The 23,986-nt window shown below is 47.2% G+C and overlaps 1 protein-coding gene across 1 annotated transcript in view; it reads left to right on the forward strand.

Moving 5' to 3' along the window:
• The window catches only part of ulk4 (unc-51 like kinase 4), a gene marked incomplete at its 5' end in the record, with an annotated part of 94,249 nt that overhangs the window by 32,170 nt on the left and 38,093 nt on the right, over positions 1–23,986 (forward strand). Inside the window, 9 exons of the mRNA XM_080541068.1 lie at positions 32–88; positions 178–229; positions 377–471; positions 3,356–3,407; positions 3,998–4,140; positions 4,174–4,247; positions 4,745–4,837; positions 14,968–15,016; positions 20,394–20,499. Coding sequence (XP_080397194.1) covers positions 32–88; positions 178–229; positions 377–471; positions 3,356–3,407; positions 3,998–4,140; positions 4,174–4,247; positions 4,745–4,837; positions 14,968–15,016; positions 20,394–20,499 — 721 coding nt within the window. The remainder of the gene's footprint in view (positions 1–31; positions 89–177; positions 230–376; positions 472–3,355; positions 3,408–3,997; positions 4,141–4,173; positions 4,248–4,744; positions 4,838–14,967; positions 15,017–20,393; positions 20,500–23,986) is intronic.

The following is a 23,986-nucleotide window of genomic DNA, read 5'->3' on the forward strand; positions in this document are numbered from 1 at the left end:
CTCTTTCTCTTGGTCTCTCTCCTTTTGGCAGATATTCAGGCCACAGGTAGTGACCGAGGAGTTTCTCTTCAAATGTGGAGCACTGCTGGTAAGTCCTTGAGGCTGTTGCAGAGGGTTGCTGCTGGGATACAGTCTCATAGTACACTTCACAGTTCACTCTTCCCTCGTTTCCTCCAGAATCACGTCAACTCCATCGATGCCAGTGAGACCAGTTTGGGCAGCGCCGTAGGTGAGAGACAATGTTTTTGTTCATGGCCGAAATCCACGTTTTGAGACGGAGGTTCATTCATCCGGTCTCAAACCTTTACCGTAAAACCCACTGTGAGACCGTGGGGGTCGAGGCAGTCATGGGCATGTTTTTTTTTTTGATTCCCAGGACAAACGGGTTCAGAGGAGCTGATCAGGACCACCCTGTCGGCTGTGGAGGCCATCAGCCAGCACCCGGCCCTGCTCAGCCCCCACCACCCCACTGTGAGTCTGCAGCCTCCCTACAGCACTGACCTGCACCTGGTCACCCAGCCTCACACCACTGCCTGTCTGTCTGCCTGGCTGTCTGTCTCTCTCTCTCTCTGCCTGTCTGTCTCTGTCTGCCTGTCTGTCTGTCTGTCTGTCTGTCTGTCTGTCTGTCTGTTAGGGGTGTTACGGTACACGTATTCGCACTGACATTTCCGGTACGGGTCCTTGGGTTGGGTTTGTGTGTGTACTGTGTACCGAACGAATTTTTTAGCCACTGCACTTTTTTCTTTGTTTAAATAATCTCAGCTAGTACGCATGTGCACACACGCCACAGAGAGATTGTTAGTAATTTAGTAGCCGTTATGGCGAACGCAGATAAACGAGAGCTTGAAGTTCCTCCAGCTTCCCTTAAATATCCTGTCTGGGAACATGACGGCTTCTCAGTTACCTACACTGACCATGGACAAAGACAGGTGGATCAGACCAAAGCTATATGCCGGCATTGTTCAACAAACTTGCTCACTCATTTGAGTCGGCGGCACCCAAATGTGAACATCACAGGTAAAGAAACAGAGCGAAGTGCAAACCCAGCTATGGCATTTAAGCAGCCTCTCGCTAACAATTCAGAATTAAGCAATAAAAAACGCGGTGTTTTTATAGCAGTGGACCATAGTCCGTTGTTGAGAACACAGGTTTTAAACACGTTGAAAGTAATGGAGCCTCGTTACGTAGCTTCCTCATACCAGCCCTTTATAAACAAGCACAAACTACAGTTATCCACGACTTAATCAAGGCATCTGCTATCACTCTCACGACCTATGAGTGAACATCTATCCATCTATATATCTATATAGATATATCTATGTTTCGTGAATTTCTACCCTGCTCTACCGAAAACCGAACCGTGACTTAAAAACCGCGGTACGTACCAACATTTTTGTGAACCGTTACATCCCTTCTGTCTGTCTGTCTGTCTGTCTGTCTCTGTCTGTCTGTCTGTCTGTCTGTCTCTGTCTGTCTGTCTCTGTCTGTCTGTCTGTCTCTGTCTGTCTGTCTGTCTGTCTGTCTGTCTGTCTGTCTCTGTCTGTCAGTCTGTCTCTGTCTGTCTGTCTGTCTCTGTCTGTCTGTCTGTCTGTCTGTCTCTCTCTGTCTGCCCGTCTGTCTGTCTGTCTCTGTCTGCCTGTCTGTCTCTCTCTGTCTGCCTGTCTGTCTGTCTCTCTCTGTCTGCCCGTCTGTCTGTCTGTCTCTGTCTGCCTGTCTGTCTTTCTCTGTCTGCCTGTCTGTCTATCTCTGTCTGTCCGTCCGGCCGTCCACTCCAACATGCAGCGTCTGACAGCTGGGTGTTTCCAGCCCCAGTCCAGTCAGTCAGTCAGTCAGTCCCTGGCGTGGGAGGTGGGGGTTGTAGCTGTAGTAATAACGTATCGAGCTGGAGAGAGAAGCACCGTCGGACTATCAGACAATCAGCTGCGGCTAGTGGAGATCCTGCAGAGTTGTGGGCTTCGGTCGGAGGCCCTGTAATGGATATTGACGTGCAGGAGCAGTGGAAGATCGAGGCCGGGAAGACACATTCCTCTGATACTGAGTAATAGGGGAAGGCACTTTAATTACATCTTGCCACAAGTGATTAGATTCCACAGCACGTTGTTAGTGGGGAGCTTCAGGAGTCCACCACACATAGGCATACACACACACTTGCACACACATACGCACGCACACACACACACACACCCACGCACACACTCTCACTATCATTCATTCACCCCGTTGAGCACAGCTGTAGCGTTCTGGGCTGTCAAGGCCTGTCAGAAGCACAGAGTTGACTGATCCGGGCGTTTCTCTAGCCAGTCCATTACACGGCGTGCTTGTGTACCTCACAAAACACACAGTAAATCTAACACACCGTATTATTGGCCTCCTAATATAAACTTTATTGCTTTATTTCCTTTCTCAGCAAACCGTGTAGGGGACGGTCGGCATTCCCCGGCCGTATTGCAGGGTGGTTGCACAACGCACACGCATGTTTGACATAAGTTAAACAGTAAAGAAGCCTCTCATGTCGGCCCCTAAATAAGGAGGTTGAGAAGGTGTTCTCTATAGTGTTGACTGTATGGAACTAGAGGCTGCTCTTCCATAGTTCCATTGTCAACCCCACCTCTGTGGATATGCAAATTAGTTTTTGTCGCAAGTCTTGCAGGTAAGCTAAAAGCAACCAAGGAAATGTTAGATATAGCCCATTGTCCTTTTTGTCCTAGATCTATTTATATGCTTGGCTAACTATTGCATTTGACTATCGCATTCATTTTGCATCTCATTTGTTCAGGCAGCTGCTCTATAAAGCAGCATTGTATGGTGGAGTGAGGATACGAGCCACTAGATATAATGGAAAGCTGGGTGACTTCAACTCCATACACAATGCACACACACTTTCTTTTGATCGATATAATAAAACGCGACAGCGTTCATTCATTTCCTTCATATCCACCTCGGGCTTCCTATTGAGACGACCGGGCCCTTGTTTAAAACATGTCTTCAATGAGACCAGAAGAACAGAGTGTTTCCTGTTGTTTCTATGGAAATAGTCATGATAATACAGATCCGTTCGTAATTAGAAAGAAGCGGGCCGCATCAGGTTCTTTTCTAGTTACGCTCCGCCTGATCAAAGGGCAGAGGCAGCGTCGTATTTACATACAGATTGGTGCTCTCACACAAGTGCTCCATTTCCATTGCTTCTAGCTTTTAGGGATTACCTATTTTTTCTTCTTTTTTTCTTTTTTTTTAAGAAAATACCCTTCCCTTATTACACATTTGCATGGGAAGAATAAATGGCTTGTCTCCAAGGTGCTGAATAGGAATAAAAATGAACTTAATGTTTATGTGTATTATATTTCATCTCTTCAAGGTTGTCGACGCCGTCCTCCCTCCGCTGGCTGCTCTGGCGTTCAGTAAGAACGGTAAGGCGGCTGGAACGTATTACCTCTGTCTGCTTCCGTCTAAAGTCTTGGCTATAGGCCTGCTGGCAACAGGTGCCTTAGTGGCAATTCCCCCTGAGTGTCTTGCTTGGCACGCTGTGCTCCATTATCCAGAGATCAAAGGGAAACCGGGGAGGCCCCTTGATCTGCAGCTAAATGCTGGGAGGACATGTGTGTATGTATGTATGCAGCAGTACTGGAGCTCTCTGCAAGTCCACTACTTGATTTGGTTTGGACTCGTATGGATCTGTGTCAACCATCTCTCTCTCTTCCCTGCAGAGGGTCTGTCTATACTGGAGTGGAGCTTGCTAGATCATTCACTGTGTGTGTGTGTGTGTGTGTGTGTGTGTGTGTGTGCGTATGTGTGTTTGTGCGCGAGTGTGTGTGTGTGTGTGTGTGTGTATGTGTGTGTGTCTGTGTCTGTGTCTGTGTCTGTGTGTGTGTGTGCGTATGTGTGTTCGTGCGCGCGTGTGTGTGTGCACGCACACCTGTGTGTGTGTGTGTGCGCACACCTGTGTGTGTGTGTGTGTGTGTGTGTGTGTGTGTGCTCACCTCCGTCCTCTGTGTTGCAGCGGAGTGGCGGGTGGTCAGCTTGCGGGTGATGTCAGAGATCATCCCACTGCTGCTGCTGAGCCAGGAGGACGCGGAGGAGGAGGAGGGGGAGGGGGGGAGAGAGGAGGAGAGGAGGAGGAGGAGGAGGAGGAGAAGAGAGGGGGGAGGAGGAGGAGGAGGAGGAGGAGGAGGAGGGGGAGAGGAGAGAGAAGAGTGCAACACTTCAACGAGCAGGCTGCTGGCTCTCATTACCGACGCTCTTCTTCCACAGTGAGTGTGTCTGCCTCCCCTTGTCCTCTCTCTGCTCCCTCCCCCCCACCCTCCCCCACCCTGCTCCCTCTGCTCCTCTGTTCCACACCGCTTCTTCTTCTAACTCTGAAACCAGCTCCGTGGAGAAGAGCACTAATGATAGGGATTCATGAAACAAAGCCACAGCCTCCGCTGTGACCCCCTGGCTGTGCAGTGTGTGTGTGTGTGTGTGTGTGTGTGTGTGTGTGTGTGTGTGTGTGTGTGTGTGTGTGTGGAGGGACCGATGTGGCGTGATGAGTGAGAGAGCTGTGTGTAGTTATATGTCTCGTTCCCTCAGATTAGGGATGCTATCCCTCTCTCCTATTTCATCACACACCTCCTCTTCTTTTTGGGTCAAATGCACCGGCTGATGACCCAGTGTCATTATTTCCCCCCTGTCTGTCCCAAGCCAGGTGTTGGTGGGTCAGAGTTGAGGTGTTCAGTGACCCCGTGGGTGTTTCTCCTGTTGTGTTCCACAGGTATGAGTCCATCCTGTTGGAGCCTGACCCCGTCCCTGTCTACGCCATCAAACTGCTGGTGTCTCTGACCGAGCACAGCTCACCTGTCATCAGGTAGGGGTGGGTGGTGTGTGTGTGTGTGTGTGTGTGTGTGTGTGTGAATATTATTTTGTGTTCTTTGTGTTGATGTCAATAAAGTGCAAAAGACATATCCAACCATCGAGGGAGGGAGGGAGAGAGGGAGGGAGAGAGGGAGGGAGGGAGAGAGAGAGAGAGAGAGGGGGAGGGAGAGAGAGGGGAGAGAGAGAGAGAGGGAGAGAGAGAGAGAGAGTGAGTTAGGGAGAATCATTCAATTAAAAAAGTGAAATCCCTCATACCGGACACAAGGTCATTGATATTACCATTGACAATACCTTGTGATGTTGAATTATTCAGCAGGCTTCAAGAGATACGGGACACAGGGGTTTCATTAATATGTTGATCATGTGGAACTTTTCCTTGGCACCTGCGTGTTGAGGGGATTACCGACAGTGGCCTCTTGTAGGGAGGAACACGGAGCTCGGAGTCAGGACCCACACTTCTCCCCCTCCTTACTTAATAACACTGTGGACATCTCTCTGTAGCTGCAGGGCACAAACACAGGGGCTCCCACTTAGAATGCAGCTCACACACCGGGTCTCTGCTAGGTCCATTTCCCCTTCCTCTCAGTCCACTCATCTATATACTCAATAACAGTCCGAAAATTATAAGTGCCAAAACACTAATATATGCGCTACGTTTGAAATTGTAAATTAAAGACATTCATTACGGTTGTTGTTATCAACCAACCGCAACACCCTCCCCCCCATGTGCATTGGTACGTCCTTGAACAGGAGCTAGCCTGGGTAATAGCACGTTGAGCGTGTTCCCAGAGGTAGACTGGGTAATAGAATGTTCAGCGTGTTCCCAGAGGTAGGTGTCCCCCTGGTCCCCGGCAGTCACAGACGGCCGCTGAGTCACCCAGGCAGACACAGGACCTGATGGACTGGCTAAGGCAGGAGCCCTCATGGACCTCCCCTCTGTGTCTGAGTAGAGGGACAGAGGGAGGGTGGGAGGGTGGGATGGAGGGAGTGAGGGGTGGAGGGAGGGAGGGGGGGTGGATGGAAGGAGGTAGGAAGGGGTTGGGGTGGATGGAGGGAGGGAGGGGGGGGTGGATGGAGGGAGGGAGGGGGGGTGGATGGATGGAGGAGGGGAGGTGGGGGGTTGGACGGAGAGAGGTAAGGCAAGGCACATTTATTTGTATAGCACATTTCATACAACAGGGGCAATTCAAAGTGCTGTACATACAGTATAGTATTAAAAAATACAGAAAAAGAAGGATAGTAATAAAAAAGAAAAATGGCAAGAATAGATACATATATAGAGAAAATAAATAGGTAAACATTTAACAATATAATAAGACAATGAATAAAAATATATAGATAAAAGTGTTATTTCCGCAACTGTATTCAAGTGCTGCTCTTCCCGCTATGGCGTGTGAGATTGTGTTTAGCCACTATCTTGCGCGATACGGCGTGTGAGACTGCAGTGTAAAATGACGCATTTCATACTGCATTTGTATTAGGTAGGAATGGGTTGGGGATGGAGGGAGGGAGGGAGGGAGGGTGGGAGGGGGGGTGGTGGATGGAAGGAGGCAGGGAGGGCCGTGGAACGACCACTGATTGATTGATGATTGGGCGTATCCGGGACAGGCGGCTGATCAGTGATGGTAGCTAGCTACGGCGGTGATCCATGGCGGAGAGAGAGCAGAGAGAGGTGTCACCAGTGTACATAGGAGAGGATCGCAAGTAGACAAAGGGGAAAGGGGTTCCCCTAGGGAGTTCTCTAGGGAGTTTAAAAATAGCCTTTCACCAATGCCAACACACGCCTCCGCACTCTCTCTGTCATTTGCTCAATGGCCTTCAGATCAGACTTAAACCACAGCACAACGACTAAGTACTTGTGAAAACCTGAGAATGTAATGTCCTAAAGCAACCCACTCTCTGATGTTGGAGGTAGCTACAGTGGGGTGTAAAAATGTGGGCACCCCTAGTCAATGCCTTTTACAATTAATATCTAAGTAAAATGAAGCAAACCTAACCTCTAAATGGTACAAAGTTAAACATGACACATTTCATCACATTTTAAAGCAAGATACATTTTTTGTTTGAACTTTTTACAGTTTCAAAATAATAAAACAAGGAAAAAGGTCTTGTGCAAAAGTTGGGAACCCAGGTAGTACTTTGTAACTCCTCCTCGGGCAACTATAACAGCTTGCAAACACTTCCTGTAGCCATCTAAGAGTCTTTCAATTCTTGTTTTTGGAATTCTTCCCCTTTCTTCCTGGCAGAACACCTCTAGCTCAGAAATATTATTCAGCCTTTTTGCATGTACGTCATGTTTGAGATCTCTCCACAGATTTTCAATAATATTCAAGTATGGGCACTGTGATGGCCATTCCATTCCTTTCATCCGTCTTTCCTGGAGGTACTTCATGGTTCATTTTGAGGTATGCTTCGGGTCATTGTCTTGCTGGAATACCCAACCTCTCTTCAACTTAAATTTCTGGACTGAACTTCGAACATTAGCTTCTAGAAGAAGATGCTACACAACCCCAAAGCATAAGAGTTCTTCTCTACAAATGCTTCACCATTTTTTCTCTAAACATACCTTCTTTGGTTGTGGCAAAAAAGTTCAATTTTGGTTTCGTCACTTTCTCAAGGTTTTCTTTTGCATACTTCAGACATTTAATTTTGTGTTGAGGTCGTAGGAAAGGCTTCTTTCTGGCAACTCTGCAATGTAGGTCTTTGTTGTTTAAGGTACGCTGTATTGTTGTCCTGTGAACAACTAGACCGGTGTCTGCTACTCTTTTTTGCAGCTTTTTTGCATTGATGTGTGGTTTCTTGTGCATGTGCATTTCTCACCAGATCTCAGGCCATTCTATCTGAACATTTTCTTGGTTTTCCACATCTGCCTTGACTTCATTTGTTACATTTATTTTAAATTTTCTGATGATGTTTCTGACAGTGGAAGTGGGTAGTTTGAAACGTTGCAAGAGTTTTTTGTAGCCTTTCCCTTGATGGTGGAAGTGAACTATTTTGATTCTGATATCCTTGGACAACTGTTTAGAGCAGACTTACGGTACTCAACAGGCGGCCCGCGGGCCGCATCCGGCCCATGGATGCTTATTTTGTGGCCTCCGACATGCCTGGTTATGAATCCAGTAAAAAACGTTTTAGAAATATAGTAAAAGAAGTTTTAGAAATATATACCCAATAAAATCATACTTATTATATTGTATTTATTTCTCCCTTCACATTTCTCCTTCTTCTCATGTAGGCCTACTTCGTATTGATGAGCTGAGGATCTTTGTGTGTGTGTGTGTGTGTGTGTGTGTGTGTGTGTGTGTGTGTGTGTGTGTGTGTGTGTGTGTGTGTGTGTGTATGTATGTATGTATGTGACTGTCAGTCACAAGTTTATATTCTACGGATGTTGTTCAGTGCTGTATGCGTGTTCCTGGTTCCGTGTGTACTCTTGTGTACTTCATATTCGAGCTGATTATCTTTCACTGTGTGTGAAAGAGTTGTTGGTGAAATTACGTCGTTGTTTTGAGCGCGAGCGCTCCGCGCGCAAGGAATCGCCTCTCCGCCACTAATGTGGAAATTCCTGGAGGAAACACTGAAATATATGTTGTAAGAGTCTCTAGGCACAGAGGGAGGTCGACACAGAGGAACAGGTTTAGAATAGGTATTTATTTAGTCCCGCACAGCTCAGCACCGTCACCGACGGCCACTGAAGTTGAGTACCCCTGGTTTAGAGGAACCCATGGTTTTTAACACCAGCCACCAGTCAGATACTTTAGAAGGCATGGAGTTACTTCAGAATATATAGTTCAACCCTGGAATTATATTCACCTGACTCATTGAAGCCCTAACGAGTAAATCACCTTGGTCTGGGCCTTAATAATAATCTTCTCAAAAGGTAACAAAGAATAATCCAAAAGGGTTCCCAAACCCCCAAACTTTTGCACAGGGCCCTTTTGCTTTTTTATAATTGAATAACTTTCACATTTGCAGAAAGGTGTCATGTTTAACTTTATAGCATTTAGTGTTCAGATTTGCTTTCAATCACTTGGAGATTAATTGTAACAGACATTTAAACCAGGGATCCCCAAACCTTTGCACCCCACTGTACTAGGGATGTCCTGATCCCACCTTTTCACTTCCGATACAGATCTGCGATACCGATATCCGATATTTATTTCATTTTATTTTTACTCTGAATAATAACAAATACTTCCCCAGTATATCGTCCACAACAACAGTTGGTTATTAAAGACTGCCTGCCTTTATAAAAAAAAGGTTTAGAAAAAACAGTGCTCAAAGTGACCAACCGGTTTAATGTTAAAACAATTTAAACAGCAGCATTCAGCATTGTAGAAAAGAAATACGTTTCTGTCTGCCTTCTAGTTTGTCTGCCTTTTTTTCAGTTTTTATTCTATTAATCTTTGATTTTACAAATAGCAAATCAATTATAAGACCCTTTAAACTGTAGCCAAGTTAAGTCACAGTATACACCTGCGTATGGGATGTGCATAACTAAACATGTTCATTCAGTGAGTGGTATGACCAGTGAGTGGTATGACCGATTCATCGATTTTCCGAAGTGTGCTGACATTCACAAAGATCACGTGATCTCTTAAACGCAAAAAAAAGCCCACCTTTAACAGTGACAAATCTAATTTATTCCGGTGTTAATCCTCAAAGAATCAAAGTGAGTCAGGGAACGCTAAGGAATACAAGTGTGTTTTGAGCTTAGAAACTCTCACTCTCTTTCTCCTTCCTGCGTGTCCAGCTGAAGACGAGCTGAACACACTTTCAGTATGGGATCTACCATAGAGCCGGGAGATGTAAACACTGCCATTTTTACAAAGATACCAAAACAAAACAGCAACACGCGTATTCCTACACTAGGAACGTAGCCCTGACATGGCTAGGCTAAAAACAAGTAGCCTAGTAGCCCAACTGTAAACTCATTTACACAACGCACAGTTGAATGACATCAGACTCTCTTCGTCAGACTACTGTTATGATGCTGTATCGGAGCGCAGATCGGAGCCTATTTTTTTCTCTCCTCCGATCTGCGATCCAGCATTCTGGGACAGTATCGGACAGTTACCGATGCCGTGGATCGGATCGGGGCATCCCTAGTAGCTACTGTTATTCCCAGACCCGTTGTTAGGATCTTCGGATCTGTTAGGATCTACATCGGGGGCTTAGCCCAGCCCACGTTTTGTCAACAGGGGGGGAATGCAGTTTTTGATTGACGGGTGGTAGCTTTCACTAAACCGACTGCGATGCGCTAAATCGATGGCGATGCGGTAGATGTGGTTCCCCCTAGTATCCTGGAGATCCGGGGCTACTCGGAAAACATTGAGGCCTGGAGCTCCGGATGCCCAGGACTAACGACGTGCATGGTTATTCATCTCCTGGGTTGTACATTTTCCATAGATATCACAGCTGGGATTGGAGACCATGCCGTCTGAGGTGATGGTAATGCTCTCTCTGTGAGTTTGGGATTTGGTTCTGCGGTATGATTTGATTTATCGATCCGTTAGTTTGGGGGGGGGGCAACCGTGCGGTAAATGAGGGGCTGCTCGCACCGCTGACGGTGAAACTCCACATAGCTAAGAGCTGCAGAAGGACTGAGGTATTCCTACCGCCTCCTGTTTCAACTGGCTACAACCGTAGCCTGGCGCCTTCAGCCACAGTCCCGGGCGTCCTCCCTTTGTAGTGTGGCCTCACCGTTTAGACTTATTTTGATGTACACCAACAGATATACATTGTTGACATGTTGGTTTGTCCGTAGCAGGTTTCCATTGTGTCCCTAATGGGTTCCTCTTGCCCTCTCCTCAGCCTGAGAGTCTCTCTCTCTCTCTCTCTCTCTCTCTCTCTCTGAGCCGCCAGTTGAGGACGTGATGATGGACACCGGCTGGGTGCTCTTTCAACGGCGTCTCTTATCTCAGCCACGTCCCACGCTGCCGTCTCTCACGGCGCTCCGATGCACCTCCCCTCCACATTGTCTCCCCGGCACTGAAAGAGTGAAACTGAACTATTCAAATTGATGTCAGCAATCTGCTACATACTCCTGTTAGTATTTCCCCTGTCTGAGAGAGCTATTACATTTACAATGAGAAATTAAATTGCATTTGCCACTGCTTGATAAAGTCCTAAAAAAAAAGTGCAGACCTCTCTCCTTGATGGGTTCTTTCCTAAATTAGATTGCATAATTGGGACATTAACAGGGCTACATACAAGTATGTCTTCCCCCCCCCCCCCCCCCCACCCCTCATTATCAGGTTTGATACAAGTTCAAACTTTCCAATTATCTGAACCTTTGGCCGCTGTTGCCTTTGTGTGGGCTCCGTCTGCCGATGCGTTCTCCAGCGTGGGAGCTAAACCAGCGCTATCTGAGCAAACACTTCTACACTGATTCACACAAATGTAAAAAAAAAAGAAAAGAAGTGCTTTTATCCCAGTAGAAGCCAACTGGCTGCACAGCTACGGCGACGCTGCCGCTAATAAAAAAAGATAAAGAGGTTAACGGAGGTCGCACACGGACAAGATCAAGGCTTAAGCCTTTATGCTATTTTATTTTATTTGGACTTCAGTTTGATATAGTGATGTTGGTCAACATTGCCGTGCTGGCCGCCCACGCAGAGTGAGTGTGACTGGTCAGCGAGGCGCACAGGCACGCGCGCGCGAGTGTGTGTGTGTGTGTGTGTGTGTGTGGGCGAAGCCTGGGAGCACCAGGTGTCCGCTCTGCCACCTGTGCTGCATGGAGTCCTCTGCTCTGTGCTGATTGGAGTGGACAGCATTGTGGGAGCACTGTCTGTGGATGGACATCTGAGACCTGTCTGTGTGTCTGTGTGTGTGTGTGTGTGTGTGTGTGTGACTGTGTGTGTGTGTGTGTGTGTGTGCGTGTGCGTGTGTGTGCGCGGGGGTTTGTGTTGTTTTCATTTATGTGTGTGTGTGTGTATGAGTATTGTTCGTATTTGTGTGTGTGTGTGTGTGTGTGTGTGTGGTGCTTTATTTGTGTGTGTGTGTGTGTGTTGTTTTATGTGTGTGTGTGTGTGTGTGTGTGTGTTTGTGTGCAGGGGGCGGGGGGGGGGGTTATACAGTATCTGTGGGTGATGAGTCCTGACAGCTGGTGTGTAGTGTAACACATTCTACTTCACACTGTCACTGGTTATTGTGAGTTGACCGGCCTTGACCAGGCTCACGCTGCGTTAGTCTGACACGTCCTGTCTGTGTGCACGTCCACTTCTGCAGCCTCGCTGACAGCAGACGTACGCCGGCCTGCAGCACGTTGCTCTGCAGAGGGAGAGGAACGTCCCTGTGTAACAGTACACTTCCTGTTTTGTTTGGTTATTGAAGTGTACCGTATGTAATATGTAATAACACGGATCCATACAGGGGGTTGATGTCGTTATTTAACCCTCCCATCGATTTACTTGTAAGCTGCTGATAACAATCCATGTTACGTCCCGGTCTACATGTACATCTGGTGGAGCGGAGGTGGAGTGTAGGAAGCACTGAGGGCTGGTGGAGGTAGAAATCGGGGCACGCACGTGTCTTTGATGCTATTCTTTCCTGCTGTTCCATGCATTACTGAATCATCCTCTTGATTCCTGCCTCCACCAGCCTCCCCTGGCAGGAAGCGTGTCTAAAGGAGAGTAGCGCATCGTTGGCCGACGGTGGAATTGAGTGAGAAAAGAGAAAAGTGCTTCTTTTTAATATATATACAGTATATATATATATATATATATATATGGTGCCAGTCTCCGAAAGAATGTGCGATAGAAGTTAAATGTCACAGTCACGTCGTGCCCTTAAGGAAGCGAGGCAGGTGAATCCGACGCCTGCTCTCCAGCAGCTTTCAACTTCATCAGATTGTAAATAAGATCAAAAAGGTCGTCGGCAGTCATGGAGATCGTAAGCACAGCCTCTCTTTATTATATGGGCCGTGGCGTCTTCAGGCTGGCTGACATTTGGCTGTGTAAATGCCACTTCCCTCAGATACCGCATCTGCATGGCCGTTTAGTCTATCTCCCGCATACCTGGATGAGATCAGTCTAGAGATTCTGGACCAGACAGATTATGGTGTGATGTACTACACTGTGACACGTTGTCTTGAATAGGCCTACATTTCCTTATGCTACAGCTCATGGGAGTGGGACACGTGTGGCATAGCAAATTCACAAAGTGTTTTTTTGACTGCGTTTCGTTGTCTGGCGGCTGCCTGGCGGCTGTGGCGCAGGAGGTAGAGTGGCCGCCTAATGATCGCAAGGTTGGCAGATCGGCGGTTAGAGCCCCGGCTGGCCACATGTTGAAGTGTCCTTGGGCAAGGCACTGAACCCCAAAATTGCTTCCAGTGAGCGGGCCAGCGCCTTGCATGGTAGCTTGCCGCCATTGGTGTGTGAATGTGTGTGTGAATGGGTGAATGAGAGGCTGTTGTAAAGAGCTTTAGAGCAACTTTGGTTGCAGTCCATTTACCATTAACTTTGGTACTCTGCAATGACAATAAAGTTGAATCTAATCCCCCCCAAAAATCGAATCTAATCATAGGCCATCGTGTCTCTCCATGTTCCACTGATGCAGTTTAAACCACACGCACCGACGACACTGTGTTATACGACAGTAAAACGGAACAGTACGGAGGCGGAATGCCAACCAGACCAGGCGGTTTTACCAGACCACTGCGACAAGGCCACCCCCGGAGATACACAGACCAGATTTGTCTCTATCAACATCCAGCCATTCCGCTAACGAAGGGCTGACAGGAGAGCTATGGAAGTCATCACGGCCACGGGCTGTTCACTCAGCAGCAGCCAGCAGCGGCGCCGGTCCAACGCAGCGTCCCTGGTTACACACAGGACGCCTTCCACTGCGCCACGGTCGGCCCGGCTATTTGCTCCACTCTGTCAGTCTGTCAGCAGATAAAGTGAGCCCATTCATCAGCTCTTGTTACACCGCCGTCCCCGGAGTAATGTGTAATTACCACGACACCGGGTCCCCACTTCGCCTCTGCCCCCCCCTCCGCCCCCTCTCCAATATTTGCTCCGTTGTTGTTTTATGAGCACAATTTAATCTTAATGATGTGTCCTTCCGCAGGGTCGCAGAGATAGATGGCGGGGGGGGGGGTTGTTTTTTGACCTGAGGTAATGGGCGGGTCAGCGTAGCTCTGAGAAGAACATGATAAGAGTTGAGGGGTGGGAGGAGAGAGAGGAGAGGAGGTAGAGGGGGGGTGTCTGTCACAGATGAGAAGATAGGAGATGAAGGACATGGGGAGACTGTTAAGTGCGGAGAGAGCGGTGGCACAGCTGCAAGTCTACCTTTTTCTAATAAAATGCTGCTACGACTGTACAGTATATCTATGACAACAGCATGTCTGTGACAACTGTACATTTATGACAACGGGTACATTTATGACAACAGCATGTTAGGCAAACGTTAGGCAAAATCGTGCGGCTCGAACGAGATTGTCGTGCTTATGTCAAGTTTTGGTAGCTAGTAATTCCAATGGTCAAATTTTTCAGGTTGTCTGATGTCTATGTGACTCACAACCTCAAGAGGATCTCTCAGGTTGTTCATAGCCTTCTGTTGTCCCCACTGCAAGATTTCAAGTATTTACCCTTGTGTGCTGCAGAATGGTTTGTCTGCTGCGTATAATCTAGCCTTCAGAAACGACTTGATGGAGGCCTACGGTATTCGGAGGACATTGTATAACTCAAGTACCGTCAACTCAAGTATGTTTTCCGGCCTTGTAATATATCATAATTATGTAGAGAAACCTGTCTGATTAATTTGCCGTGGTTTGACCTGCAGCTAATTTTAAATGTGGCCATGTTCCTTCTCCTTTGAGCACCTGTACATACATGCAGTAATTGGTTGCGAATCAAAAGGCTTAATCAATAAGAGAGAGCGGCCCAGTCGTTTCCAATGAAGAGGCCCATTACTCATCGCCTGGCTAAGGTGTTGGAAGGCTCCTTCTCTCCTCAGAGGGTTAGTCAGAGGTGGTTTTCTCAGATGAGCGATCTGAGCGTGTCACAGCGCACCGCCCCTGTACAGTCGGGGCCTCAGACAACAGGACCAACGGCCTTAATGAAGATTAAACGTCTCCGCCGTGTGAGGTAATCAAACCGCTGTGTTCTCTTCTCTCCGCAGGCTCGTCAAAGACAGCCGGATCCTACCTGTCGTCTTTCAAGTCATGGCGGTAAGAGCCCCAGCTTAAAGGTTTTATTTTTTATTTTTTTCTATCCGGGTGTTTTCCTGGACTGCTTTGGTGAGGATTTATTAATCACCTCTGCTTGACTTTTCATTTTCCAGCTCGGGTGAAAAGCTATCACAAAAAAATATAAGTGGTTTGTCAAATTCCCACCAGCTACTGTACTGTGTGCTCTCTCTCCGTCTTAGAAAAAAGGGGGCCTGAGGTGTAAAATAGTGCAAAGGAATGTTCGGATGAAACCTCCCAGTTCATTTCCCCTCTTTTATCCTCTGTCATGAAAATATATGACTCACATTGGGTGGAGAAGACTTTCGGCTATTGGAACATAATTCAAAGTCGGTTTTGTGGGGGGGGAATTCTGCTGGGCCAGACATTTTAGCTCGTAAAACCCCCCTCTTGCCTGCCGGCTCCTCTCTCTCATTCCAGGCTGAGGCCGTTTCCACTGCTCGTTTCGCTGGGCTTTTATTGATTTATTATGCAAATGAGGCCCGGTTGGTGAGGACCCATCAGAGTGCATGTGTAATTGAGTGACAGAGCAGCCGTCGGAGAGGCTTTGGTTAATGGAGTGAAAATATGAAGTTGTCCCGTCCCCCCATCCCTCGGGCCCCCCGTCCCCCGTCTCCCCCCCATACAACAGGTTACACATTCATCAGACCAGAACGCTTATTTCCAGAAAACAGTCAATTCCCCCTTGACCTCAATCTTTCTCCTTCGGCACAGTGTTTAATGAACGTAGCGCTTGGTTGACTTCCTAGCCAAGATGCCACAGCCATGTAAGAACGCTGAATAACTCAGCTCTCAGACTGAGTGTTGTTATTGTCTTCACATATCGTGTTTTTTTCTTTCTTTCCGCAGCTCTCCTTCACGTCTTTATTCGTTCGGCGGTATTATTAGGACGGAACACGTGGACCTGTGATTCAAAACGCTGTGTTCTAATGCATGAGAAACTTAAGCGTGCGGTGTGTGTCAGCCAGGTCAAGCACTTACTGTGACTACAGCTCTGTCCAATAAAGCCTCCCCGGTCAGCCCTCCCTATCAGATCCAATAATACCCCTCTCCAACAGTGGCCTTCGCCTCTCTGGGTGTTTACTGTGGAGAGGCTTACCCCTGGGAGCCTCCGGCAGCGCTGGTGTAGAGGTAAATAGTCGACAGGATAAACTAATCTCATCTCACCCCGACTGCAGCTACTTCAACCTGTCATGTGTCGGGTGTGAAGTGGTTACTAACGTCGACGCCTGTAGGATTGTATCGAATTGGGTTTATGCTCAAATTGGGTTTGTGTAACACCCTCCTGGCCAGGGCTCCCGGCCTCCGCCATCAGACCTCTGCAGCTCATCCAGAACGCTACTGCCCGTCTGGTGTTCAAACCTCCCCCCAAATTCTCCCGTGTCACCCCTCTCCTCTGCACCCTTCACCCCTCGGCTCCCAATAGCAGCTCACATTAGTTTTAAGACCCTTGTGCTCACCTACTGGGGCGGCTAACTGGGAACTGCCCCTTTCTACATGCAGGCAGTGGTCTGCCCCCATACACCTGCCTGTTCACTCCGCTCCTCCACCTCTGCTGGCCGACTGGCACCACAGCCTCTGCAGGGCTGCAGCGATCGTGCTGCCCGGTCACGGCTTTTCACTGTCCTGGTGCCCCGCTGGTGGAACGAGCTCCCCACCACTGTCACGACTGCAGAGTCTCTCCCTGTCTTCACTGTCACGACTGCAGAGTCTCTCCCTGTCTTCCGTCGTAGACTGAAGACCTCCACCTCTTCAGACTGCACCTTAGCTGCCCCTCCTGACGCCTCCCCTTGCTCCTGTCTGTTGTGTTTATAACACACTTTATTTAGTCAGGTCTCATATCCTAATTTTTTTATATGTTACTGTTGTTTTATCTCGACCGAGTACTAGTTTTTATCTGATTAAAAGTTTTCTATTTTTGTACGTTTGTTGTAAGTTTTCTAACTTTGGACAAAGGCGTATGCTAAATGCCCTAAATGTAAAAACGTGACTAATAGCTAACTCGCAATAACGGTTGTCCACTCGTTTACTTTAATGTCCGGTTCAGCAGTTTCACAGACCTGACTGATGGATTGAGTTCAAAGACGGCATGAAAGTGGTCTGAGGAACCAGAAACCCTGACGGAGATCACTAATGAGAGCGGGGCGAGGAAGCCAATGTGATTGGCAGCGGCATTGATTAGGTTTGGCCACATCAGCAACAGCAGCCTGATCCTTAAGCAAGAGTTGAGGAAGGTTAGCTCTTAGGAGCTGTGCTGTTAGCTCTGCAATCCGATGTCTGCAGAGGGGTTTCAAGTCTGTTGGTGTTTGCTGCAATGGAAAATGTGTTGTTTTAAGGCAAACATATAAACATAAAGGACAAAAGGATTTGCCCTCACTGTTAGACAGAGGCCGTAGTCTGGCGGTACACATACTGTACTCCAGCATCTCCTCCTTCCCCTGATTCATCCGCCCCTGTCTGTCCATAATGAATTTAATGTCATCTGACAGTATAAATCAAATTGGAAAGAAAAGCCATTTTGCCTGTAGGGGGAAGGTAGTCTCTGTCTTTGTGTGTGTGTGTGTGTGTGCGTGTGTGTGTGCGTGTGCGCGTGTGCGTGTGCGCTTGCTGAATGCGTGTGTGCTGAATGTAAGAGAAGAATAACAAGAAGAGCTCTGTGCACCAATTGCTGCTGCTAGATGCTGGCACGTTCCCCCATCGAATTCTCATTAACGACAGCCAAGAAGAGAAGAAAAGGGCTGCACTGCGACAAATATTGATCTCAAAAACCAAATTACCTCTTGAAAAAAGGTGTCTAATGGGCGACTTAAACACTACCTTTGTTGTGCTGCACGCCAGGGTTTCATAGCTCTGCTATTAAAGGTGTGTTGGCTAACATATCACAGTTGTGTTATTAAGAAAGCCTTAACAGCAGGGCTACATAATCATACTGGATGTTTACGTGAGCTTAGAAGAAGCAGTCAAGCAGGTGTTAGATCTGATTGGGAGGTGTTTGGAAAGGCCCTCTGATACAGAGAGGCGTCAGATACAGAGAGGCGTCAGGTACAGATGTTTGACAGGAAAAAAAGGAATCTTCGGTTCAAACTGCATTCGGCCAGAGGCAGCCAGTTCTGTATTTAGGATGCTGATGGGATCTTAAGGCTTAGCGTATAGATGAGGAGAGATGGAGAGAGGCTGCAGGCGACACAGTTTCATTACTGATAAGATTCTGAAACGAGGACGTGCTTTCACAGGGGGGGGGGGGGGGAGAGGGAAGTTTCAGAAGTAAGTTCGTCCTCACATTTCACCATGTCTTTCCTCGGGGGGGAGGGGGGGGTGGTCCACGAAACCAAATGAAGTGTTGTTAAACAAGCTGTTTACAGGTATGCAGTCAAATACAACATGTGCGTTTCACATGTATTTATTCATTAAGGATACGCATGACCCCTGCGCCTGCTCTGGTGGGGGCGCTCCCAAATCAGGCGGAAAAAGAGATAATTCTAGGCCTTGAGATTCCATTGCTGCTCGTCCAGGGGCCTGAACGGAATCCCTGAGCTGCTGGTCCGACTCTCAGCCTGTCAGCCTGGGAGGCTGTGAACACCCTCCACACTCTCTCTGCTGGGCCCCTAATTAAGGCCCCCATTGATTTTCTGTGTGTGGGGGGGGGGGGGGGGGGTGCTGCTGCTGCTGCTGCTATGTGTGTGTGTGTGTGTGTGTGTGTGTGTGTGTGTGTGTGTGTATATTCACGTGTATATTCACTCTGGCCTAGATATATAGACCCATCTGAGCCCAGGAATGTCTTCCAGCCTACTTATCATGCTCCTAATCACCCGCTACACTCTGCTCACTAGGTCATTACACAACCTTCACTACCAAGGCCCATCATCCCCCGTATCCCTGTGTAACCTACCCCCCCTCCCCCCTCTCCTCCCACCAGCTCACCTGCAGCCTCGCTACCACTCAGCCAGGTCGCTCCAATGGTTCCCTTATAAACAACAGATATGAATGGTTCCTTTATAAACAATATGACCTCAAAGTGCTGTGGTTAGGCTATTAAATACGACATCAACAAGTCTGAATGTTTAGCGGCGGCCATTTTCTTTTTAGGTTTAACGTTTAAACTGAACATATGAGTAATTTCTGCATGTGTTCAGATGGCATGTCATAGGCCTGGGCATGTGACTGCTAGATTTTTTTTTTTTTTTGTCCAGGTTTTTTTTATACGGCAAAATAAAATGATAGGTATGTCTGTTTTGGCATTAAAGCATTAAAGGTAAACGAAACGTGCGATTGCGGGAGTCTGAGTGTGCACCCACAAGAAAATACACAACCAGACGGGTTGTTATATGGGGGGGGGGGGAATATTCGGTTTTCATAAAGAGACAGTTTGTAGTTATCTTTTGAAAATATGTATAACTTTTTCTCATGACAAATTCATATTTCTCTAGTCAAAAATAGATAGGAAATTTAATGTTTTTAGTTTAGGGATTTTCTCTAGCCAGTTAGTTTAGTATATATTTTTTAAACGTTTACACATTAAACACGAACCTCCCTAGTAAACATATGGCTCTCACAGGTGCCAGACGTGAACGGACTAGCAAAACTGTGTGCTCTGAGGGATAACTTACTAAATTCAAATCAAAACTATATTGCAGATAGTATTTATGAGAGAAAGAAAAACAGACCCTCTTTGGCCAAATAAAAGCAAGGTTTCATGGAATCCAGCCCTAAGACACTCAATATTTGAGGATTGCTCTGAACCCTTGTTTATTTGACTTCTGTCTTCGCTTCATTCCTCATTCTTCTCCCCCCCCCATACCACTCAGGACTCCAACTCAGCTTCTGCCCACTGTTGTTTTTGCACACAGTACATAATATACTGTACATATTGTATTGATAACTTTGCCCTTGCTCTGCACATAAAAAGTTAGTAGCCTTGAGAACCGATGGGGGCAGGAGCCTATCTCCTGTTTCCGTAGCGTGAGGCGGCTTGATGTACAAGTACACCCCCCCTGGGGTCTTACCCCTCCAATCCAACCCTTAATGTTGAGTGCCAAGCAGGGAGGCATCGGGTACCATTTTTATAGTCTTTGGTATGACTCGGCCAGGGGATCAAACTCACGACCTCCCAATCTCAGGGCGGACATTCTAACCGCAAGGCCGCTGAGGTGGTTGCTCTGTACATATCATACTGAATATATCTTACTATACACATTCTTACTGTACAAGCTTCTTATGGCTTTTGCACTATTGCACTGTTGCACAACTGGCTCGATGCCGAATGCGTTTCGTCGTCTCGGAGTTCGTACTCATGCCAACGACAGTTGAATTGAATCTGAATCTGGATGTTGTGTTTTGATCGCGTGTGTTTTCTCCTCAGGAGCACCGGGGCAGCGTTCTGGGCGGGGTCATGCAGAACTCCATGGCTCTGCTCAGCAACCTCACTGGACCCAAGGACTCGGACCTCCAGCCCTTCTACCAACTAGGTGAACAAATGAACGAGTGTGCGTGTGTGCAAGTGTGCGTGTGTGTGGGTCTTTACAGTATCGCCGTATATATTTCACAGTTAAACCCCCCCCCCCCCGCGCCCCCTTACTAAAAACCCACAACAATATAACCCGCACCAACTAGAAACAGCGTGTATCGATTCCTCTCTCTCTCTCTCTCTCTGTGTGGGTTTCATTACCGGAGTGTGTTTTCATGCCATTAACGCTCCCTCCTGCTTTGGCCTCAGTCCGCTGATTGCGTGGGGGCCCCCCCGTGGTGCCTTAAGCCGGACGGTTGTGTGGTGTGTTGTATGTTGTGTTGTGTGTTGGGTTGTGTGTTGGGTTGCATAATGGATGATAGCAGGCAGGCGTTTGGTCTCGCTGCAAACAGCAGTAGAAGAAGCAATGGTGGAGGGGGGTGAGGCTGTGCTGCTGGCTATATGAGAGAGAAGGAGCGCTGGAGTAGAGAGGGGGAGAGAGGGGGAGATAGAGAGAGAGAGTGCTTCTTGTTATCCCCCTGCTTCTGTCTATCAGCAGCCTGGTCTGTGCGTTGCTCTCTCAGCCCCCACAGCCCCTATCAGCTCAGACCGCCCGCTCTCTCTCCTTCTCTCCTTCTTTCTCTCCCTCTCTCTCGAGCCGGCTTTACACCGCAGGTCGTAATGCCTTGTTCCGATTTGGTGCCTTTTATTTTTTTGAACGCCTGCTTACACCTACTTTTTCAAATGACCCATATCTGATACCTGTGCTTACACTGGTAACATTTATAACCACCAGCATGCGACCCCGCATGCGTACATCGAAAAACGAAAGTAAACAGACAGCCGGGACTTGCAATGGACGCAAACGAGACAGAAATTATAATCCCTTTTATATATATTATAATAGTGAAAATACCACCGCTCATCCACGATCAGACTTTGCTGAGGTGCTGGAACTGAAGTATCAATAGAGTGCAAAATAACAGCATCCGCACACTCAAACACTGTGCAAAAAAACGTAGTTTATTGCGAGCTTTCGGTCATTTCATTCTTCAGGCATATACTGTATATTAAAATATAAAGCCATTGCTTTCCGAAGTATGTTTAGAGGTCTGCAAAATATTGCGCACATTTTAAGGCGGAGAAGAAAGAGCACTTCACTGTTTTTTTGTAATCAGTATTTTATTGAATTTTTCAATTAACACATTTCTTGACTTATACAACTTTTGTATAAAATGGTAACAATATCACAGAGTAAGTCTTGCTGTCATCAAACAGAAATAATACACAGAAAAAAACAAAATATAAAATAAAAATAAAAATAAATAAAAAAGCACCCCTAGATTACATTCATCACTCATCCAATTTGTCAACTTAAGTCTTACAACCGACTAGCAATATATCTCAAGTAGCCTCCCCATTTTGCTGTGTATTGTTCATTTCTGTCCATAGTCCTGAAGGACATTTGTTCGTATGCTGCCACCTTTGCCAACTCCATAAGTCATTCCTGGAAAGACGGCTCCCCTGCGTTCCTCCAGTGTCTCATAATGATTTGTTTTCCAACCATTATACTGGTCTGAATAAATTCTGCAGCTCCACATAGAGACGTCATTTGTGGATCACTGAGAACATACAGTCTCGGACAAAACTCAAAGTTGTCCTGGACTCCTGGGTAATGTTTTGCACCCATTCGTGGATCTTTCGCCAGTAATTTTGAATCATAGGACATTCCCAAAGTAAGTGAACCAGGGTCCCTTCCGGCCTGCAACATTTCCAGCAATCAGCATTGTCCTTGAGCTTCAGCCTGAACATCCTGGAGGGGGTCCAGTAGAACCGGTTAAGAACCTTGGACTGGATCAATCTAATTTTAATGTCTCTCGATACTCTCTTAATGTTCTCACATATTTTGTCCCATTCTTTTTCTGTGAAATTAATTTTCAAATCAACTGACCAAATGACCATCAATGCATAGGATACCTTAACCGTCTGTTGGAAAACCATTTTATAATAGATAGCCGCCTCATGTCCCATATCCATTATCTTTGTAATCTCAGACAGAAGAGTTGACTGTTGAGGTGTGATTCCTTTACCTAGAATACTGTCCAGCAAATGGCGGAGTTGCAAGTATTTCCAAAAATCATGTCTAGGCAACCCATATTCATTAACCAACTCCTCAAATGATTTCAGACCATCTCCCCCATATATGTCTGTTAATGTTACAATTCCTTTTCTTACCCATTCCTTCCATATAAAGGAACACTTATTTATTAGCAATTTGGGGTTATTCCAAATACAAGATTCAGAGTTAAGATAGACATTTACTTTAAAGGACTTAGATATTTTCTTCCATACATTGTAGAGGTTGGCTATTATAGGATGGGATCGTAATTCAAATGATAATTTGCTGGACATAGAATTAATAGGGGAAAGCAATTTTTGCTCAATCTCAAACCAAGGAGGGGCCCTTTCAGGTGGCAGTGTCCATTGAGCAATGTGTCTCAGGCAGTAGGCATAGTGAAACAATATTAGTTTAGGTAAACCCATACCACCCTTATTGATCGGGACTTGGAGCTTTTCCAACTTTATCCTAGCACGTTTACCATTCCATAGAAACTTTTTGCAAATTTGGTCAAACCTTTTGAAATACACCTGGGGTATGGCAATAGGAAGGCATTGGAGCAGATAATTCAATCTCGGGATACAGTTAATCTTCAGGACATTGACTTTCCCCCATAATGATAGAAATAGTGTTGACCACCTTTCTGTATCTAAAGCAATTTTCTTAAAAAGTGGGTCGAAATTTTTAAGAGCACTTCACTGTTGAAGTGAGTGAAACTCACGTCAAACATCATCAAAATGCGAAGACCGTCGTATTTTCAATGATGACAAATCAGAATTGAGCGTTATACCTGCCTGGTTAGACCGCAGTCTAAATGACACATATCAGATTTGTGTCTGACTGAGGCTGGCATGATATTGAGGCCTGAATCGGATCTGAGAATATCAGATTCAATGTGCTTTTTCACTGCTTGCACCTACATCCCATCTGTGCCACATGAGAAAACACGTGAGCAAAAAAATCGGAATTGTGTCACTTCGACCTGAGGTGTAAAGCCGGCCTTGGTCTCAGTACTCATCTGATGCTGTCAGCACCGACTGCCGAGCAGCCATTTGTGGCTCCCTCCTCCACCCCTACCCTCCCCTCCCCCTCCTCCACCCCTACCCTCCCCTCCCCCTCCTCCACCCCTACCCTCTCCCTCCTCCACCCCTACCCTCTCCCTCCTCCACCCCTACCCTCTCCCTCCTCCACCCCTACTCTCCCCTCCCCCTCCTCCACCCCTACTCTCCCCTCCCCCTCCTCCACCCCTACTCTCCCCTCCCCCTCCTCCACCCCTACTCTCCCCTCCCCCTCCTCCACCCCTACTCTCCCCTCCCCCTCCTCCACCCCTACTCTCCCCTCCCTCCTCCACCCCCTTCCTCCTCCACCCCTCCCCTACCCTCCCCTCTCC

The sequence above is a fragment of the Nansenia antarctica genome (assembly GCF_963989245.1).
Source record: "Nansenia antarctica genome assembly, chromosome: 10".
NCBI classification, from domain to species: domain Eukaryota; kingdom Metazoa; phylum Chordata; class Actinopteri; order Argentiniformes; family Microstomatidae; genus Nansenia; species Nansenia antarctica.